We start from the raw sequence: 16,509 nt of genomic DNA, 5'->3' as shown, positions 1-16,509 counted from the left end.
TCCAAGAGTGTAGCATTTGTTTTTTGTTCAGCAAGTGTTGAGGAGTCATTGAATACTTTTGAGCAAGGAAGTGACTTTCAGAGCTATAAATACAAGCACAGTATGTGAAGAAGCCATACGGTAACAAATATGCAATTTATGTTAATCACCAAATCCAAGTAAGAAGAAATAGATACCAGAAGTATGGCAGAGGCAGTGGGAGTGGAGATGCGATGAAAGATAGACTCATATTAGAGATATTCAGTCATACTTTGTCAGTTGCCTGGACCTAGGAAATGGAGAAAAGTCAGGAGTCAAGAAATGACTGAAATATTTCGATGCTAACAATTTTCTTTTAGAATCCAGAATATCCTCTCTATGTCTCTCTTGAGTGCCTGGCCATCTAGATATAGTTGAGATTCCTGAACTTCCTTGTGACTGACCAAACTTCCAGGAATGATCATTAAGAACTATGTAATCAAATTCATTTACATTGAGAGGACCTTGAAATCAGCCCATTTTCTCCTTAAAGCATGATCTACAAAAAGATTGGATTTTGGAGATTTTTAAATGCCTTATTGCTTCAAGCATTAGCTGTTGTAGATAGGGTGAGTTGAGGGGAGTGGCTTTTACACTAGCATCTTCCAACTAGCTGGGCACACTTTTGACACCTTGACCCTGCTGTCCTCATCTACTTCTGAGAGTCAGGAATGATAAACTGGGGTATGAAACACTGGTTTAAAGAACTGTGTGGGCGTCCCCGTGGTGGCTCAGTGGGTTAAGAACTCGACATAGTGTCCGAGAAGATGCAGGTTCGATTCTTGGCCTTGCTCAGTGGGTTAAGGATCTGGCGTGGCTGCAAGATGCGGCTTGGACCCTTTGTGGCTGTGGCTGTGGCGTAGGCCACAGCTGTGGCTCTGACTTGACCCTCAGCCTGGAAACTTTCATATGTGGCAAGTATGGAGGTAAAAAGAAAATTTAAAAAAAATACATAAATAGGGGACCATGTGAAAGAAAGGAAAGGAGTGCTTCCCGCTTGCTTAATGTCCCTCTGTCCTGTTTGTCTCAGATTGAGGCAGGGCTTCCTTCCTGCTCCACAATTCATAGACCACTTCTGCAAAACACATGCACACACAGTCTAAAAATGCTCCAGTCAGCTTCTATTTAAGATTCCCAGAATTCCCATCATGGCTCCGTGGTTAACGAATCTGACTAGCATCCATGAGGACCCAGGTTTGATCCCTGGCCTTGCTCAGTGGGCTATGGATCTGGTGTTGCTGTGAGCGGTGGTGTAGGTCACAGACATGGCTTGGATCCTGTGTTGCTGTGGCTGTGGTGTAGGCCAGCAGCTGCAGCTTTGACTCAACCCCTAGCCTGGGAACTTCCATATGCTGTGGGTGTGGCCCTAAAAAAAGCAAAAAAAAAAAAAAAAGATTCCCACTAAGATGACTGGGAAATGTAATGCCTGATGCCCTGTCATATTGTTTAAATGATATCGTCCACCTCTACCCTCTTTGAGTTCCACCCAAAAACACAAACTCTCTTGAAGCCAGAGGCCATAAAGTTCCTAAAAAGAAACACCTTTCCCCCAAAGTGGCAAACTCCCTGATGAATTACAATTTGCATCTATGCCCTCAAAAAAAAAAAAAAAAAATGATAACCAATCTGTATCCCAGGAAATCATCACCATTTTTATGAAGCATATTTAGTATTTGGGCTCAACAGTAGTCATGGGACATAACTGCTTTGTCCAAAGGACTTTTTCTTTAATGTTGCTGCACTGTGTACAAAATCTTATAAAAGTATTTTTGTAGAGCAATTTTTGTTACATTAGCAGAGCTGTCTGTAGCCAGATCACGAAATTGCCTTGCGATATTGAACTACATGTGATAGCGGTCTTAGTTAAAATAGTTTTCTGGGACTGTAGTGAAATAGAGGCTCCTTAATGGCATTTTAGGAGAAAAATCAGTAGCCATGTCTACATTTCTGCTCGCAGAACATGATGCTTGAATGTGTACATAGGTGAATGGGCTTTAAGTGACAGTAAAGATTTTTTTCGTCTCTTAGCAACCCGAGAACTTAAAGTCATGAATGATTATGTTTCTTTATTCTAAGCATTGTACAAGAGGGATAACTTTAAGTCTTATAGCAAAGTTCTATTTGAAAATACCTGAAGGGTGAGACAAATATATGTAAAATGTAAAATAATTTTAATATAAAAAAATGTACTAAAATTAGACTTTTTGCTTCTCTAAGCTCCGTGTCTAAGATAAGCTTGAGGAAACTATCCTTAGTGCGATTCCCAGACTCTTTAGGTTAAGAGTCTCTCTTCTGATATTTCTTTTTATATTACCTTCTCCTGCCTTAAAAATATTGGCTGTCATATTAAAGCATTGGTTTGATTAAATCATATTAAACATATTAAAGTGATTGATTTGGTATATTCATTGAAATAATTAGAAATGCCTCTAGGTCACTGCAAAATCAAGGTTTAGATTTGTTACATTTATTACAGGCTTTGAAGATAGAATCAGTGGGACTCATAGGGCTGCCAGTTTTAATTCTTAAAACATGGAGTGCAATTGGTTATTACTTTTAAGTTTGAAAGTCTTACTTTTTGTTTTTTATCATGTTTCCTTTTAAAAGAGGAATAAACATTCCCTTAAGACCTGGTCATGAATTATTGACTTTGTGAAGTTGAATATAACTAGGAAATTCAGAAAAGACGAAAAAGGATTGGATTTTTACCATTCGATTAATGATTCTCCTGTTCCCAAAGAGATTTGTCTTAGTGATTTCTAATTGGTTTTGAGTTTGTGGAATCTGCCTTTATAATAAACTCTAAAATTGGATAACTTGGATGTTTGAATATTGAATAAACTGAAATTTTAGGCAGGTGAAAGCCCGATTCTTTAATAATATGCTTTTCCATTGAAATGCACCATAGCACAATAGTCAAATTTCAGAGTTGTTAAGTTACAGATAATAGGAGTAAAATGACACCTTGGTTAATAAATCCTCTGGGAGCAAAAAGCTCCTTTATAGAAAGTTGGCCTGGGTGTTAGAGCTCCCATTCCAGTCTCTTCTTTGGGGGATTAAAGAAGGAGAAGGCATCTTCCCTGCCTCAGGTATAGACTTATCAATGGCAGGGCTGGTGCTGGCTCCTGGTGCCGGGGGCTGGGGGGAAAGGACGGGACTACATGGCATCCTTTCAGAGGGCTCATGCTCCTCCAGGGGATTACAACTATTTCCTCTGTGCCCTGGGAAGGGGCTATTGCTGGTGATGGGGGTGCATGCTCTTACCCCCAGTCCACATGTCCATGTTTCCATGTTGCCATCTCCCTCCCACCACTACTGCTGTGTCCTTTCTCACCTTGCCTGACTTCTTAAGGCAAGAGAGCTTCGACTTAGTCTTAGCTAGTAGGTAGGGAACCAGCATTTAGAATCAATTTTTTAAAAATCGAAGCATAATTGATTTACAATGTTGCGTTAGTTGCAGGTAGAACTCATTCTTTTCCTTACTCATTTATTTCTACTTTAGGTATCTAACTATCTACTGACCTGTCTTTCTATTTATCTATCTGTATCTTTCATCAAAATATTAAGAGAAATGTAATAGCATATAAACCAAGCTTCTGAACAGAAGAATTTTCTAGTCTGGATGCATGAGACTTGATGTAGTTCAACTGGTATTTGAATTTTAAAAGATGAAGGAAGACTAAAGTTTTGAAATATGGTAGATAGAGGGAGCACTCATTAATCTTAAAGTGTTTCAGGGACAGGATTGAGATATTCAATGCAGATGTTTTATGGTTTGGGTAATTAACTTTCATCCTGTTAGAGTGGAGTATCATTTGTCATTCCATTTATTTCGCCCAATTCCCTCATCTGTGTCAGAGTGATTTTTCTGTGATTGTGATGGGTGGCTTTGGAATTCAGAATCCGTTCTTTTAAATGTTGATATGGGTAATGTCAAGTTCTCCCTGAATTTTTTTTTGTCTTTTTTTTTTTTTTTTTTTTTTATCAGGGGTATAGATGATTTACAATGTTGTAGTAGGTTCAGGTTTACAGCGAGATGAATCAGTTATACATATATCTGTTCTTTCTTCCCATATAGGCTATTACAAAACAACATTGAGTAGACCTCCCTGTGTAGGTCCTCGTTAGTTTATTTTTTGGTTTTTAGGCTTGGCAGATTGGGAACAATGTGGACTCTGGAATCAGACTCAGGTTCAAATCATAGTTACCAGACTCATGGTGAAGCCTTAAACTCTCTGAGCTTCAGTTTCCTGTCTTTAAAATGGGATTTTTATGAGGATTAAGTGGCGCAGAGAACATGTCTGGCACACTGCCTAGTACACAGCAGGTGTTGGATAGACGATCCTATTCCTATGTTAAAACTGACATCAGCTATTTGTTAATGTGATTTTATTTTAAATGTGACAGACGTTTGCATATAAAGAAGCTTCTTTACTTTGGAAAATCACTTTACAGCCTGACCTGATCACCTTGAACTTTTTTTCCTCTTTTATGGGTTCCGATATTGCTGCAGCAGAAAAAGCCTCGAAAAGATTATTTTAGATCATCTGTGCTAAAGATTTCCATTAGCAAATTTATTGCAAGTTGACAATGATGTGCTTGTATTTATGTCATTAAAAAATACAAATAACTACCCACACCTTTATCTTTCTTGACTCCTTTCAGGCAAGCACCTTGTTAAGGAGGTACATTCTGCATTGTTTCTTAAACAGTGATTAATTCATGCCTTCTAAGAGAAGTTGCTAGGATATTTATAATTTCCTTGTGCAATGATACCATAAATGACATTTTAGTTGGGACATGTCTTTAAATATTTTAGGTTTTAAGGTGTTTTTATTTTAAAGAAAATACCAAGCTTATTATATGTATATATTACCTTCCTTCATGAATTGGACAATTTCTTATTTTTATTTTTATTTTATTTATTTATTGTTTTGTCTTTTGTCTTTTTAGGGCTGCACCTGCGGTCTATGGAGGATCCCAGGCTAGGGGTCTAATTGGAGCTGTAGCCGCCGGCCTACCCCACAGCCACGGCAATGCGGGATCCAAGCTGCGTCTTCAACCTGCACCACAGCTCACTGCAGTGCTGGATCCTTAACCCACTGAGTGAGGTCAGGGATTGAACCCACATCCTCGTGGATACTAGTCGGGTTCATTAACCACTGAGCCATGACGGGAACGCCAATTTCTTATTTTTAAAAACACTTTCCCTCCTTTTTTTTTGTTTTCTTAATGGAAGTTGAGAGAGAAAGAGAGAGAGAGAGAGAGAGAGTGTGTGTGTGTGTGTGTGTGATGATTCAGTTTTTGATGGGGGGTGAAGGAGAGTCGAGTCTAAATTTTTGAGGTAGAAAGGTTTTTAATATCTTTAGAATTCAATGTAGAATGCATACTTGGAAACTGTAGAAAAATCAATGGGAAATGGCTAATACCATCTGAAGTTTTTAATTTCTTTCTCATGGGGGAAGGAAATACCTTGACGGATTTAGCACTCAAATTCAAATGAACATGAGAACAGGTGGCTACATTTTCCCCCCACCTGCCAATGCAACTTTATGGCAAGAAATGTTTCATTTAACAAATGCTGCTGCTAGCAGACACTTCTCTGTTTCAGAGCAGAAAAGTAAATGGTGGTGGGGGGGGGACTGTTCTTTGAGGAAAGCCTTTCTCTTGATTTTCTTTTTAAATTGTGAGTGTGAGCAATACATATTTTATTTTTCTGAGGCACGGGTGCTGGAAAGCCTGAGACAGTGCCTTGATTAACCAACCTGCTGCTTTGTGTTGCTATACCATTCATGGCTTCTATTTTTGTTTTTAGTTTTGTTTTCTCTTATTATTGTTGCTGTTCTTGCTCACCAACCCACGGGTGCCGACTTTCAGTTCTCATATTATTATATACTCTGGGAAATTGTAGTACTTCAATAATACTTGTGACACTAACTCATAAACCCCTGTTCTTTTGTTACAGTGGAATTAGGTTATTAGAATTACATTCATTGTTAGGTTTAACCACTTTGTAATGTAATAGTCACAAGCAAGAAGAAATGGTATGAAACTGATCGGGAACGAAAGACAGAAAAGTTAAAAAGTGGTGACTTCTACGTTTCTGGTTTTTTTTTTCTCTGATTCATTGATTTTTTCCCCCCTCAGAAATTAAAACCAATATGGGAAAGTAAAGGGAACCTATTCTGAGAGTGTTGGGCAGTGCACTTTTTCTGCAAGTACATATATCCTATTAGCATGTTTTATTTATAGCACTGTTAATGCGCTGTTCTTCATTTGCAAGGAGTTAACATGCCAGTGCATGGGTTGACGCATATGTGGAACAAACATCTCCACAAAGAAAAGTCGAGTGATGCTGACTCACAGACATTGAAAAACTTATGGTCTCCAGAGGAGACAGTTTGGGGGGGTGGGAGGATGTGCTTGCGTTGTGGGATGGAAATCCTGTGAAATTGGATTGTGATGATCATTATGCAACTACAGATGTGATAAATTCATTTGAGTAATAAAAAAACAAAAAAGAAAAAAAAGTCGAATGTTTTCATGCTAATAATTTCAAAAAGCACTAAAATGCCCCTTTGACAATGAAATTTGACCTCACCTGGCTTTCTTTATAACATGAACCAGTGCTTGCAGTGATAGAAACCAAGAGATCAGGATGTACATTTGATAATTGATCAAGTCAATACCTCATTTTTTTAAATGTGGAAGTACTCACTTCACTGAGTTTGGGGGAAATGTTTTTTGTATGGAGATTTATGGGTGTTCTAAGACTGTTTTGAGGCTTTGGAGACAAACGATGTGACTGAGAGGTACTCTTTCCTTCCCATATGGCATCCAACAAACCCAACTGCTCTAGTGAATTCCAAGTATATGGTTCTTATAGAACATCTACCAAACTATTACCTCTACAGAACTACGCATTGTAGAAAGCATATTTGAACCGGATTGACAGACCAGACCACTCTTGCTGCAGCCCACCTACCACTAATACATAATCGTTCCCATTGTGGCTCAGTGCTTAACGAACCCGACTAGGAACCATAAGGTTGCAGGTTTGATCCCTGGCCTCGCTCAGTGGGTTAAGGATCCGGTGTTGCTGGGAGCTGTGGTGTAGGTTCCAGACATGGCTCAGATCTGATGTTGCTGTGGCTGTGGGGTAGGCCGGCTCTGATTTGACCCCTAGCCTGGGAACCTCCATATGCTGTGGGTGTGGCCCTAAAAAAAAAAAAAAATGCACAATCCTTTATTGTCATGGTGTTCAATATAAAAAGGAAAGGAATTTGTACATTTGATGATTTTAAATTTTTCATTAAACAATCCATTGAGTGAATAGTACCACGCAGATGGCTGAGGCTTAACACACATTTGCACTAGCAATTTTTTTAAATTAAATTTTATTAGAGTGGAGTTGATTTACAATGTTGTGTTAGTTTCAGGGGTACAGCAATGTGAATCATTTATACATATACATATATCCATTCCTTTTCAAATTCTTTTCCCATATAGGTCATTACATAGTATTGAGTAGATTTCCCTGTGCTATATGGTAGATCCTCGTTATTCATTCCGTATATACTAGTGTGTAGTAGCAATTTTGAGAGTATATCTTCTAATCTACTGTTTGATAAGTTTACAGGTTTGCTTTAATTTGCATAATCTGGAATACTAATGAGACTGAACATTTTTTCTTTTTTAATTTTTTTGTTATAGTTGATTTACATTGCTCTGTCAATCTCTGCTATACAGCAAAGTGACCCAGTCATACATTCATATAAATTCTTTTTCTCACGCTATCTTTCATCACATTCCATCAAAAGCGATTGGACATTGTTGCCTGTGTATACAACAGGACCCCCTTACTTATCTGTCCTAAATGTAATAATTTGCATCTGCCAACCCCAAACTCCCAGTCCATCCCACTCCCTCCCCCTCCCACTTGGCAACCACAAGTCTGTTCTCTATGTCCATGAGTTTGTTTCTGTTCTGTGGATAGGTTCATTTGTGCCATTTTTTAGATTCCACATATAAGTGATATCATATGGTATTTGTCTTTCTCTTTCTGACTTACTTCACTTAGTATGAAAGTCTCTAGTTCCATCTATGTTGCTGCAAATGGCATTATTTTGTTCTTTTTATGGCTGAGTAGTATTCCATTGTGTATATGTGCCACATCTTTTTCTTCTTCCTCTTTTTTTTTTTTTTTTTTTTTTTGCTTTTTAAGGCTGCACCCACGGTATATGGAGGTTCCCAGCCTGGGGGTCCAATTGGAGCTGCATCCACTGGCCTACACCACAGCCACAGCAACATGAGATCTGGGCCATGTCTGCAACCTACACCACAGTTCACAGCAATGCCAGATCCTTAACCCACTGAGCGAGGCCAGGGATCGAACCCACAACCTCATGGTTACTAGTCGGATTCATTCCTGCTGTGCCACAACAGGAACTCCTATACCACATCTTCTTGATCCATTCATCTGTTGACAAACATTTAGGTTGTTCTTATGTCTTGGCTGTTGTGAATAGTGCTGCAATGAACATAGGGGGTGCATGTATTTTTTTTCTTCTGAACATTTTTCTCTCTGTCCACTATTTGTACTTGTTTGTATTTATACCTGTTTCCCTTGGGGTAATTTTTTAAATATGGAAAGCTTTGAGGCAACAATACAGTGTTAGTATCACCCTGTTAACATGTGACCATTATTTCAACTGTCCATTTCTTTTGTCTTCAAATAGCAGTGCAAAGAAATGCCATAGTCTGTGTGTGTTTGGCTTGACCACCCTTGCAGTGCTTTCAGTCAGATGGTCAGACAGTGCCTCTATTTCTACCTATGTTCTTTGAAAAAGTAATTGTTCTCTTTGAGCAAGTACAGTTGACTGATTCAGGAACACTTCGTGAAAGATTGCTTTTGTGCTTTGTGGTTGGTTACTCTTCAGAAAAGATGTGGAGTTCCCGTCTTGGCTCAGTGGTTAACGAATCCGACATGTACCCATGAGGACACAGGTTTGAGCCCTGGCCTCGCTCAGTGGGTTAAGGATCTGGCATTGCTGTGAGCTGTGATGTAGGTCTCAGACACGGCTTGGATCTGGCATTGCTATGGCTGTGGTGGAGGCCAGCTAGAGCTCCGATTCATTTATAAACTTCAAAGCTTTTGGCTACTTATCTCCTGTAAGCAGTTGATTTTTCAAACTGATGGACTGGAGAAGGGCAGAGGTATTCTAGTATTAGGTAGTCTTGGAGGAGTTAATGGTAATTCATAATCTTACTGCATTTCTGACTGCCAGCATTATCTCATGGAGTCAAGTCATTTAGAACCTGTAATTTCTTTAGAAAAATTGTCCTGAGGAGGTTAATCCCTCTATATCCCCTGAGCATTCTTGAAACTTTTGCCTGAGTGCACCTTTGATGTAGAGACCATTTTTTTTTTTCTTTTAGGCCGTACCTGCGGCATATGGGAGTTCCCAGGCTAGGGGTCTAATCGGAGCTACAGCTGCAGCCACAGCAACGCCAGATCTGAGCCACGTCTGCGACCTACACCACAGCTCATGGCCACGCCGGATCCCCGATCCACTGATCAAGTCCAGAGCTCGAATCTGCATTCTCATGGATGCTAGTTAGGTTTGTTACCGCTGAGCCGCAATAGGAACTCTGAGACCTTTCTCGTGCCTTGTAGGATGTTGAACAGCATCCCACCAGGTGACAGTAGCAAACCCCCCCCCCCGTGCGACCATGTAAAGGGTCTCCAGACATTGCCAAACTTGGGGCGAGGCGGGAAGGCAAAAATCCCCTTGGTTCCCCTCCCCCCACATAGAACCAGTCGCCCTTACATTGCTTTTATAATTACATGACTTGGAAAAAATAAGATTAAACAAATGTTATTTCCTCTTGGAATAACTCAGCGAATCATCCCTTTAAGAACAGTTTGATGTAATTGTGGCTTGGGGTTTGCAAAGAGGTTTCACCTCCTTGCAATGGTGAAGAAAAATGCTCTTCATATACAGTCAATAATAAACTTAATGAAAAGGAGATAGAAAAACATATTGAATCTGCTGAGAAGGTCAACATGGCATGTGCTGTTACTGATGCAGAAATAATAGGGAGAATTCTGCATGTTAAAAAGTCAAAAGATGTTGATGAAAAGTCAGAAAGAAGATGATTTTAGTGAAGGCTTCTTTAGCTTTTGAAGTAATTAGTTAGAAAGCCAGACATATTATGTTGCCAAGAGAGGCTGCATTTTCATATTCTGCTCTTTAATTTTAAGAGCAAGAGACAGATGACACGTAAACAAGTTATCTTTAGTTTATTCAAAAAAAAAAAAGCAATTTCCAGGATATGTCAGAGGGGCAGCATGGTTATCAGCATTACTCCTGTCCCTTTTACATCTGTGGTTCCATAAAATGATAATTGATGGTCATTTAAAGCACTGCCTATGAAAGAAATGTCTTTGGAATGATCCACAGAAATGAGATTTTGTATTTATTCAGATGACATATATTAAACTTTTCACGTGCCAGGTTCTGTGTAGGGAATACAGAAACTAATGAAACATTCTACTTGAATGTCCCATTAAAATAATTCTGGATAGATGGAAATTTTCTGGTTAGGGATACCAATCACCATCAGTCTATATCCCACTTTTCCAATTGACTCTGTAATTTTAAATGTCTGTCTGCAAAAGCTGTTTAAACGTATGTGTGAGTGTGTATATGCTATATATCATGTGTATAATTTAATTCTTTTTAAAAGCTACTTCTGAAACTAGTGGAAAGCTATATCCATTTTCTCTTATGCTTGTTAAAATCTTATTTAAATTATTCTCTTCATTATTAAATATCCATGAAAGCTGAATAAAACATAGTTATATATTCTTAATTCATTTTTTGGTTATACCGTGGCTCTAATATCATTAAGAAGAATTGAAGGACAAGATTTTTGCTAATTATTGCAGGATTGAAAATCATTTGGTTAGTGTCAGAATTCAAAACGCAGGGTCGTTTTTTAAAGTATGGTGTAGTCTTAAAACTTTATTTCCTGTTAAAACTGATCAACTTCGATTATACGCATCATAGGGGAAAAAGTGAAATCTTTGCGATATTGGATAGACCTGAGTTAGAGACACAAAGAATTCAACATTCAGAAAATTACAAGTAAATCGCAAAAAGGTAGAGGTCTAGCACTTGGATACCTATTCTTCCTTCTTTCCTCCCTAATGTCCATTTTAGCAGCCTGCATCACGAATGCACAGAGCTGTTCAAAACCACGGGCTACCTGCTCTTAGGCCCGTGGTTCAGAACCAGTTTTTGCAATGTATGCCTAGAGAAACACAAGTCTGCCCAGTCTAAGGAATAATGGAAGATTGTACCATGATGGTCAATTTTTAGTGTCACCTAACTAAGGCCTATTAACTATTATTTTGCCATGTTCTCTGTGAAATTAACTGACCTCTTAACTACAGGTGCTCTAATGCTTTTTATGGTCCCTGCAAAATTGCTAATGTGATATATACACATGGGCACAGCTTGCATTTATTATTTTTATTATTCGTTTGTTTGGAAAGATGGAAAGACCACTACAGTGTAACTATCTAGCTAAATAATTATTGATTTTTTAATCTTTTTTTTCCCATTTTTTGGCCACCCCCACTGCATATGGTGTTCCCGAGCCAGATCCAAGCCGTAGTTGCAACCTAAGCCACAGCTGCAACAACACCAGATCCTCAACCCACTGTGCCAGGCCAGGGATTAAACCTGTGACCCATTGCTCCCAAGCTAAATGATTGTTTAGTGAGAGATACTGCTAGCAAAAAAATTACTTCATGTCTAAAATTTTTTGTTGGGGTTGACTACAACTGTAATAACACAAGAGGAAGTAATGTATTCCTATGTCACAGTGAATCTTTGACTTTTATTAATGGGGTGTTTTAAGGATTGTATGAGATCATGTGTGTAAATTTCTTGGCCAAGTACCTGATATATAGTGACTGTTCAGGAAATGATAAATAGTATTTTGGGGGGAGGGGGAGAGAATGGGGTTAATAGTTGCAAACTATGGCATTTGGAATCTATAAGCAATGAGATGCTGCTGTATAGCACAGGGAAGTATATTTAGTCACTTGTGATGGAGCATGGGGGAGGATAATGTGAGAAAAAAATGTATGTATATGTGTGTGTGACTGTGTCACTTTGCTGTACGGTAGAAAATTGACAGAACACTATAAACCAACTATAATGGAAAAAATAAAAATCATCAAAAATAATAAATAAATAAATAGTATTTTTATCTTTCTAAAAGTAGGTATTCTGGGTTAATTTTAACTGCGAATAATGCGGTTTGGTGGTATTGCTACTTAACACAATACCGAAGCAGTTACTCTGGCACTAAAAAAACGAACCCTGTATGATTATAATTTTGAGCCAGCTTTTAGGTTGACATCTCAGTTCTCATTTAATCTATTCTGACCTTGGAAAGCTTTTTACAAATACATGTAGCTATTTCTTCCATGATGTACAACGGTATGAGTCTAAAATGCAGTGGAACAGCATTCAGTATATTCCATCATCAGATGAGTGACTGTTTCTCTAAATAATCTCCTAATTGTGAATCACATGACAAGTTTTAACTTGCCTCTCTTTCTGATTTAAACACCTTTTCAGATCTCTAGTGGAAGAGGAAGACCAACACATGAAATTGTCCCTTGGAAGCAGCGAAATGGGCCTCTCTTCCCATTTGCAGTCTTCCAAGGCGGGAACCACACGCATCTTTACCAGCAATACGCACAGTTCTGTGGTGTTACAGGTAATTCCCGCTGCCCCTTTTGCATTATTAACATAGGCTTTACCAACCACCCAGGGTTTTTGTTGTGTGCGATCTTGCTAGTGGGAGAGGTTGTGCCTTGGGTGGATAGGGGGTGTAGGGGAGCTCTGTCCTTCCTGCTCAATTTGGCCCTGAACCAAAGGCGGCTCTTAAAAATTAAAATTAATTAATTAAAATAAAAGCAAACGGAGGGGAAGTCTTGGGAGTGAGGGAGACTGTATACCTTCCTGATGTTGCCACACAAATCCCAAGTTCATTCTTTGTTTCATTTGTAGAAGGGAGGCCTTGCTGTCCAGCCACTTTCCTATATACAGAATGTTGAATCTGGCCACCTTGCCTTTCAGTATGTCTCAGCCAAGATAAATATCACAAAGTCCCCACACTAAATTTTCTAGTTCCTCACTCGTGATCTATTTACCCATCCCCTTTATCAGAGTTCTCAAGATCATACCGATTTGGTGTTTCAACTCCCATTGGCAGTAGTAGGTGCAGGGGTAGGGGGTAGGCATTGCTGGATGCAAACTCACCGAGAGACACAAGTAATGACTGACCTCAAAGGCGAGGGCTGAAAAATGATAGAAAGCCAAAAGAACCCACCAAAACTGCAAGGTGGAGCTACTTACCATCGGGATAAGCAGCCCAAGTATGTATTTCTTTTTTCTTTCTTTCTTTCTTCTTTTACCATTTATTTATTTAAAAAAATTTTTTTCTATATGTCCAAGTATTTCTGAGCTTTGTGCACACTCCCTGACCTCTGTGGGTGCTGCTGAATTAGAGAACAGTATAATACTGGATGTCCGTAAATTTCTTTTAGATGTAGTTACATTAGATCAGTCTTCTCAGCTTAGTAAGATAAGGAAAACAACTCTTTCTAAAAGCATTTTTTTAATTAAAAATATTTTTTTTCTTTGTCTGCACTTGTGGAAGTTTCGGGGCTAGGAATTGAATCCAAGCTGCAGCTGCAGCTGCAGCTGCAGCAACAGCAACCCTGGATCCTTTTAAGCCTCCATACCAGGCCAGAGATCGAACTCATACCTTCTCAGTGACGTGAGCCACCGCAGTCGGATTCTTAACCCACTGTGCCATAGCAGGAACTCCCTAAGTGTGTTTTTAAAAATAAATCTCCCCAGGAGTTCCTCTGTGGCTCAGCAGGTTAAGGACCCGGCAATGGCACTGCAGCCACTTGGGTTGCTGCTCCTCTTGTGTGGGTTCAATCCCTGGCCCAGGAACTTCTGGATGCCACAGGCATGCCCCCCCCCCAAATCTCCCCAGATGAATTTCATGTGTATCCTTGCTCAAAAATCATGATAGTAAAGAAGTATATGGTGTATAGGATAGTATATAGCATAGTGAGAGAAGCAGCTTATACTTGCTGTCATGTAAGTTCCCTGAGATTCCTTTTTCTTATCTCTGAAATACGACTCTTGAGTAGGAGATTTCTAAGTTTTCTTCTAGTTCTGTGATTCATTGAAATCTCATTTTTCCAAAGTTTCAGTTCCTAATGGGAGCTGAGGTTTATGGTTCATCATGTTATCAACAGAAATGTGAGGGTCAGGGAGTTCCCGTCGTGGTGCAGTGGAAACGAATCCAACTAGGAACCATGAGGTTGCAGGTTCAATCCCTGGCCTCGCTCAGTGGATTAAGGATCCGGCATTGCCATGAGCTGTGGTGTAGGTTGCAGACGCAGCTCAGATCCTGGGAGGGTCACGAAGGAAAAGCTTCCCGTCTCCTGGTATCTTAGTTCTATATAAATGGTTTAATTGTTGGTTTTACAAGATGATGGGAAAAGAGAATGAGGAGTCAAACAGGAAAAGCACGAAAGGAAGAGGTTTTTGTTACATTAAAGTATGTTCTCTAAAAAAAATAGACTCACTTACCCTTCCACTATACTTCTGCCCTGTCCATGACCACAGTCATGTGTTAAAACCAATTTTGTGGACCTGCTAATTTTTAAAATTTACTTTAAACCAAATAATGAAAGCCACTGCAGTGTTAAGAGATTTAAAACAATAGTCCTCAAATTTTATTGCATATCAGAATCACAAGGAGGAGGGCTTATTAAACAGAAATAGGCATTTCTAACAGGTTCCCAGATGATGGTGCAGGTCTGAAGACCATACTTTCAGAACCACTGTTCTAGAGGCATGGTCCTTCTTCCTGTCAAGAGTGTTGGCCTCTCCCTCTCTCCTGTGTATCGCATGGAGACTACAAGTTATTGTTATAATGGGGACACACTGGAAGTCGCTTAAATATCCATCAATAGGGAAATGGTTGCTTCAATTACATTGCATCAAAACTCTGTTGACTCTGCAGTCACTAAGAGTGAACTAGATCTGTGTATACTGAATATTAAACGAGAATAAAAAGGCAGGGCAAATGTGGCATAGCTACACACAATGGAATATTATTCAGCTATATAAAGGAATGAAGTACTGATACGAGCTACAGCATGAATTGACCTGGAAAATATTATGCTAAGTGAAAGAAGCTAGTAACAGAGACCACACTTATATGATTCCATTAATATGAAATGTCCAGAGTGGGGAAATCTATAGATGCAGAACGTAGACTAGTGATTGCTCAGAATTGGAGAAAATGAGAGGATATAAGGATGATAGGAGTTCCCACCATGGCGCAGCAGAGACTAATCCAACTAGGAACCATGAGGTTGCAGGTTCAATCCGTGGCCTCCCTCAGTGGCTTAAGGATCCGGCGTTGCCGTGAGCTGTGGTGTAGGGCGCAGATGCAGCTCGGATCTGACATTGCTGTGGCTCTGGTGTAGGCCGGCAGCTGTAGCTCCGATTAGACCCCTAGCCTGGGAACCTCCCTATGCCGTGGGTGCGGCCCTGAAAAGACAAAAAAAATAATAATAATTTTTAAAAAGATATAAGGATGATAGCTAAAGGGGGCGGGGGTTAGTTTTGAGGGGATGAAAATATCCTAAAATTGATTGTGGAGATGATCGTACATATGATCTGTGAATATACTAAAAGCCAGTGAATTATACACTTTCAGTGGATGAATTGTATGGTACGTTAGTTTTATCTCAATTAAAGCTATTTTTAAAAAGTAACAGGGTAGGAGTTGCTGTCGTGGCACAGTGAAAACGAATCCAACTAGGTACCGTGAGGTTGCAGGTTCGATCCCTGGCCTCGCTCAGTGGATTGAAGATCTGGCATTGCTGTGGCTGTGGTGTAGGTTGGCAGCTGTAGCTCCGATTAGACCCCTAGCCTGGGAACCTCCATATGCTGCAGGTGCAGCTCCAAAAAGACAAAAATCAAAAAAAATGTAACAGGGTAGTATGTATTATAGATCCTGCCTATTTGTAGGAAAAATGTACAATATATACATACATATACATTAATATAAACACATAGCAAAAGGTCTGGAAACATTAGGGAGGCTGGTGAATGATGTCTTACACTTTTTACTCTGTATAACCCTGTACTGTTTATTTATTTCTTACTATGGAAATGCTTTTGTATATAACCTATGTAATTTAAAAAATATAATAGATTGACCGGTTGCAGCTGAGTCTTAGAACCCTTAGCTCTGTTACACTTTAGCTCAGCCTTTGTTGGTCTTGGCTGGTGGTAGGAAGGGAGATGTGAAAGTAAGCTGAGAGTTTGTTCTTTCTTCAACTGACTTTGTTATAATATTTTCTGTGGTGGCGTG

The 16,509-nt window shown here is 39.3% G+C and overlaps 1 protein-coding gene across 15 annotated transcripts in view; it reads left to right on the top strand.

The window, feature by feature from the left end:
* The window catches only part of KLHL13 (kelch like family member 13), a 406,437-nt gene that overhangs the window by 350,081 nt on the left and 39,847 nt on the right, over positions 1-16,509 (top strand). For all 15 annotated transcript variants that reach the window (XM_021080433.2, XM_085008247.1, XM_085008249.1 and 12 more), the window contains one exon: positions 12,675-12,816. In XM_021080433.2, the coding sequence (XP_020936092.1) occupies positions 12,675-12,816 (142 nt within the window). The remainder of the gene's footprint in view (positions 1-12,674; positions 12,817-16,509) is intronic.

This window comes from Sus scrofa, chromosome X (genome assembly GCF_054392235.1).
Source record: "Sus scrofa isolate SSC_HxYL_T2T_F1_AM1 chromosome X, Sscrofa_HxYL_maternal_Yorkshire_Landrace_v2.0, whole genome shotgun sequence".
Classification (NCBI taxonomy): domain Eukaryota; kingdom Metazoa; phylum Chordata; class Mammalia; order Artiodactyla; family Suidae; genus Sus; species Sus scrofa.
The sequence above is the reverse complement of the archived record's forward strand: the minus strand, read 5'-3'. Positions and strand labels throughout refer to the sequence as shown.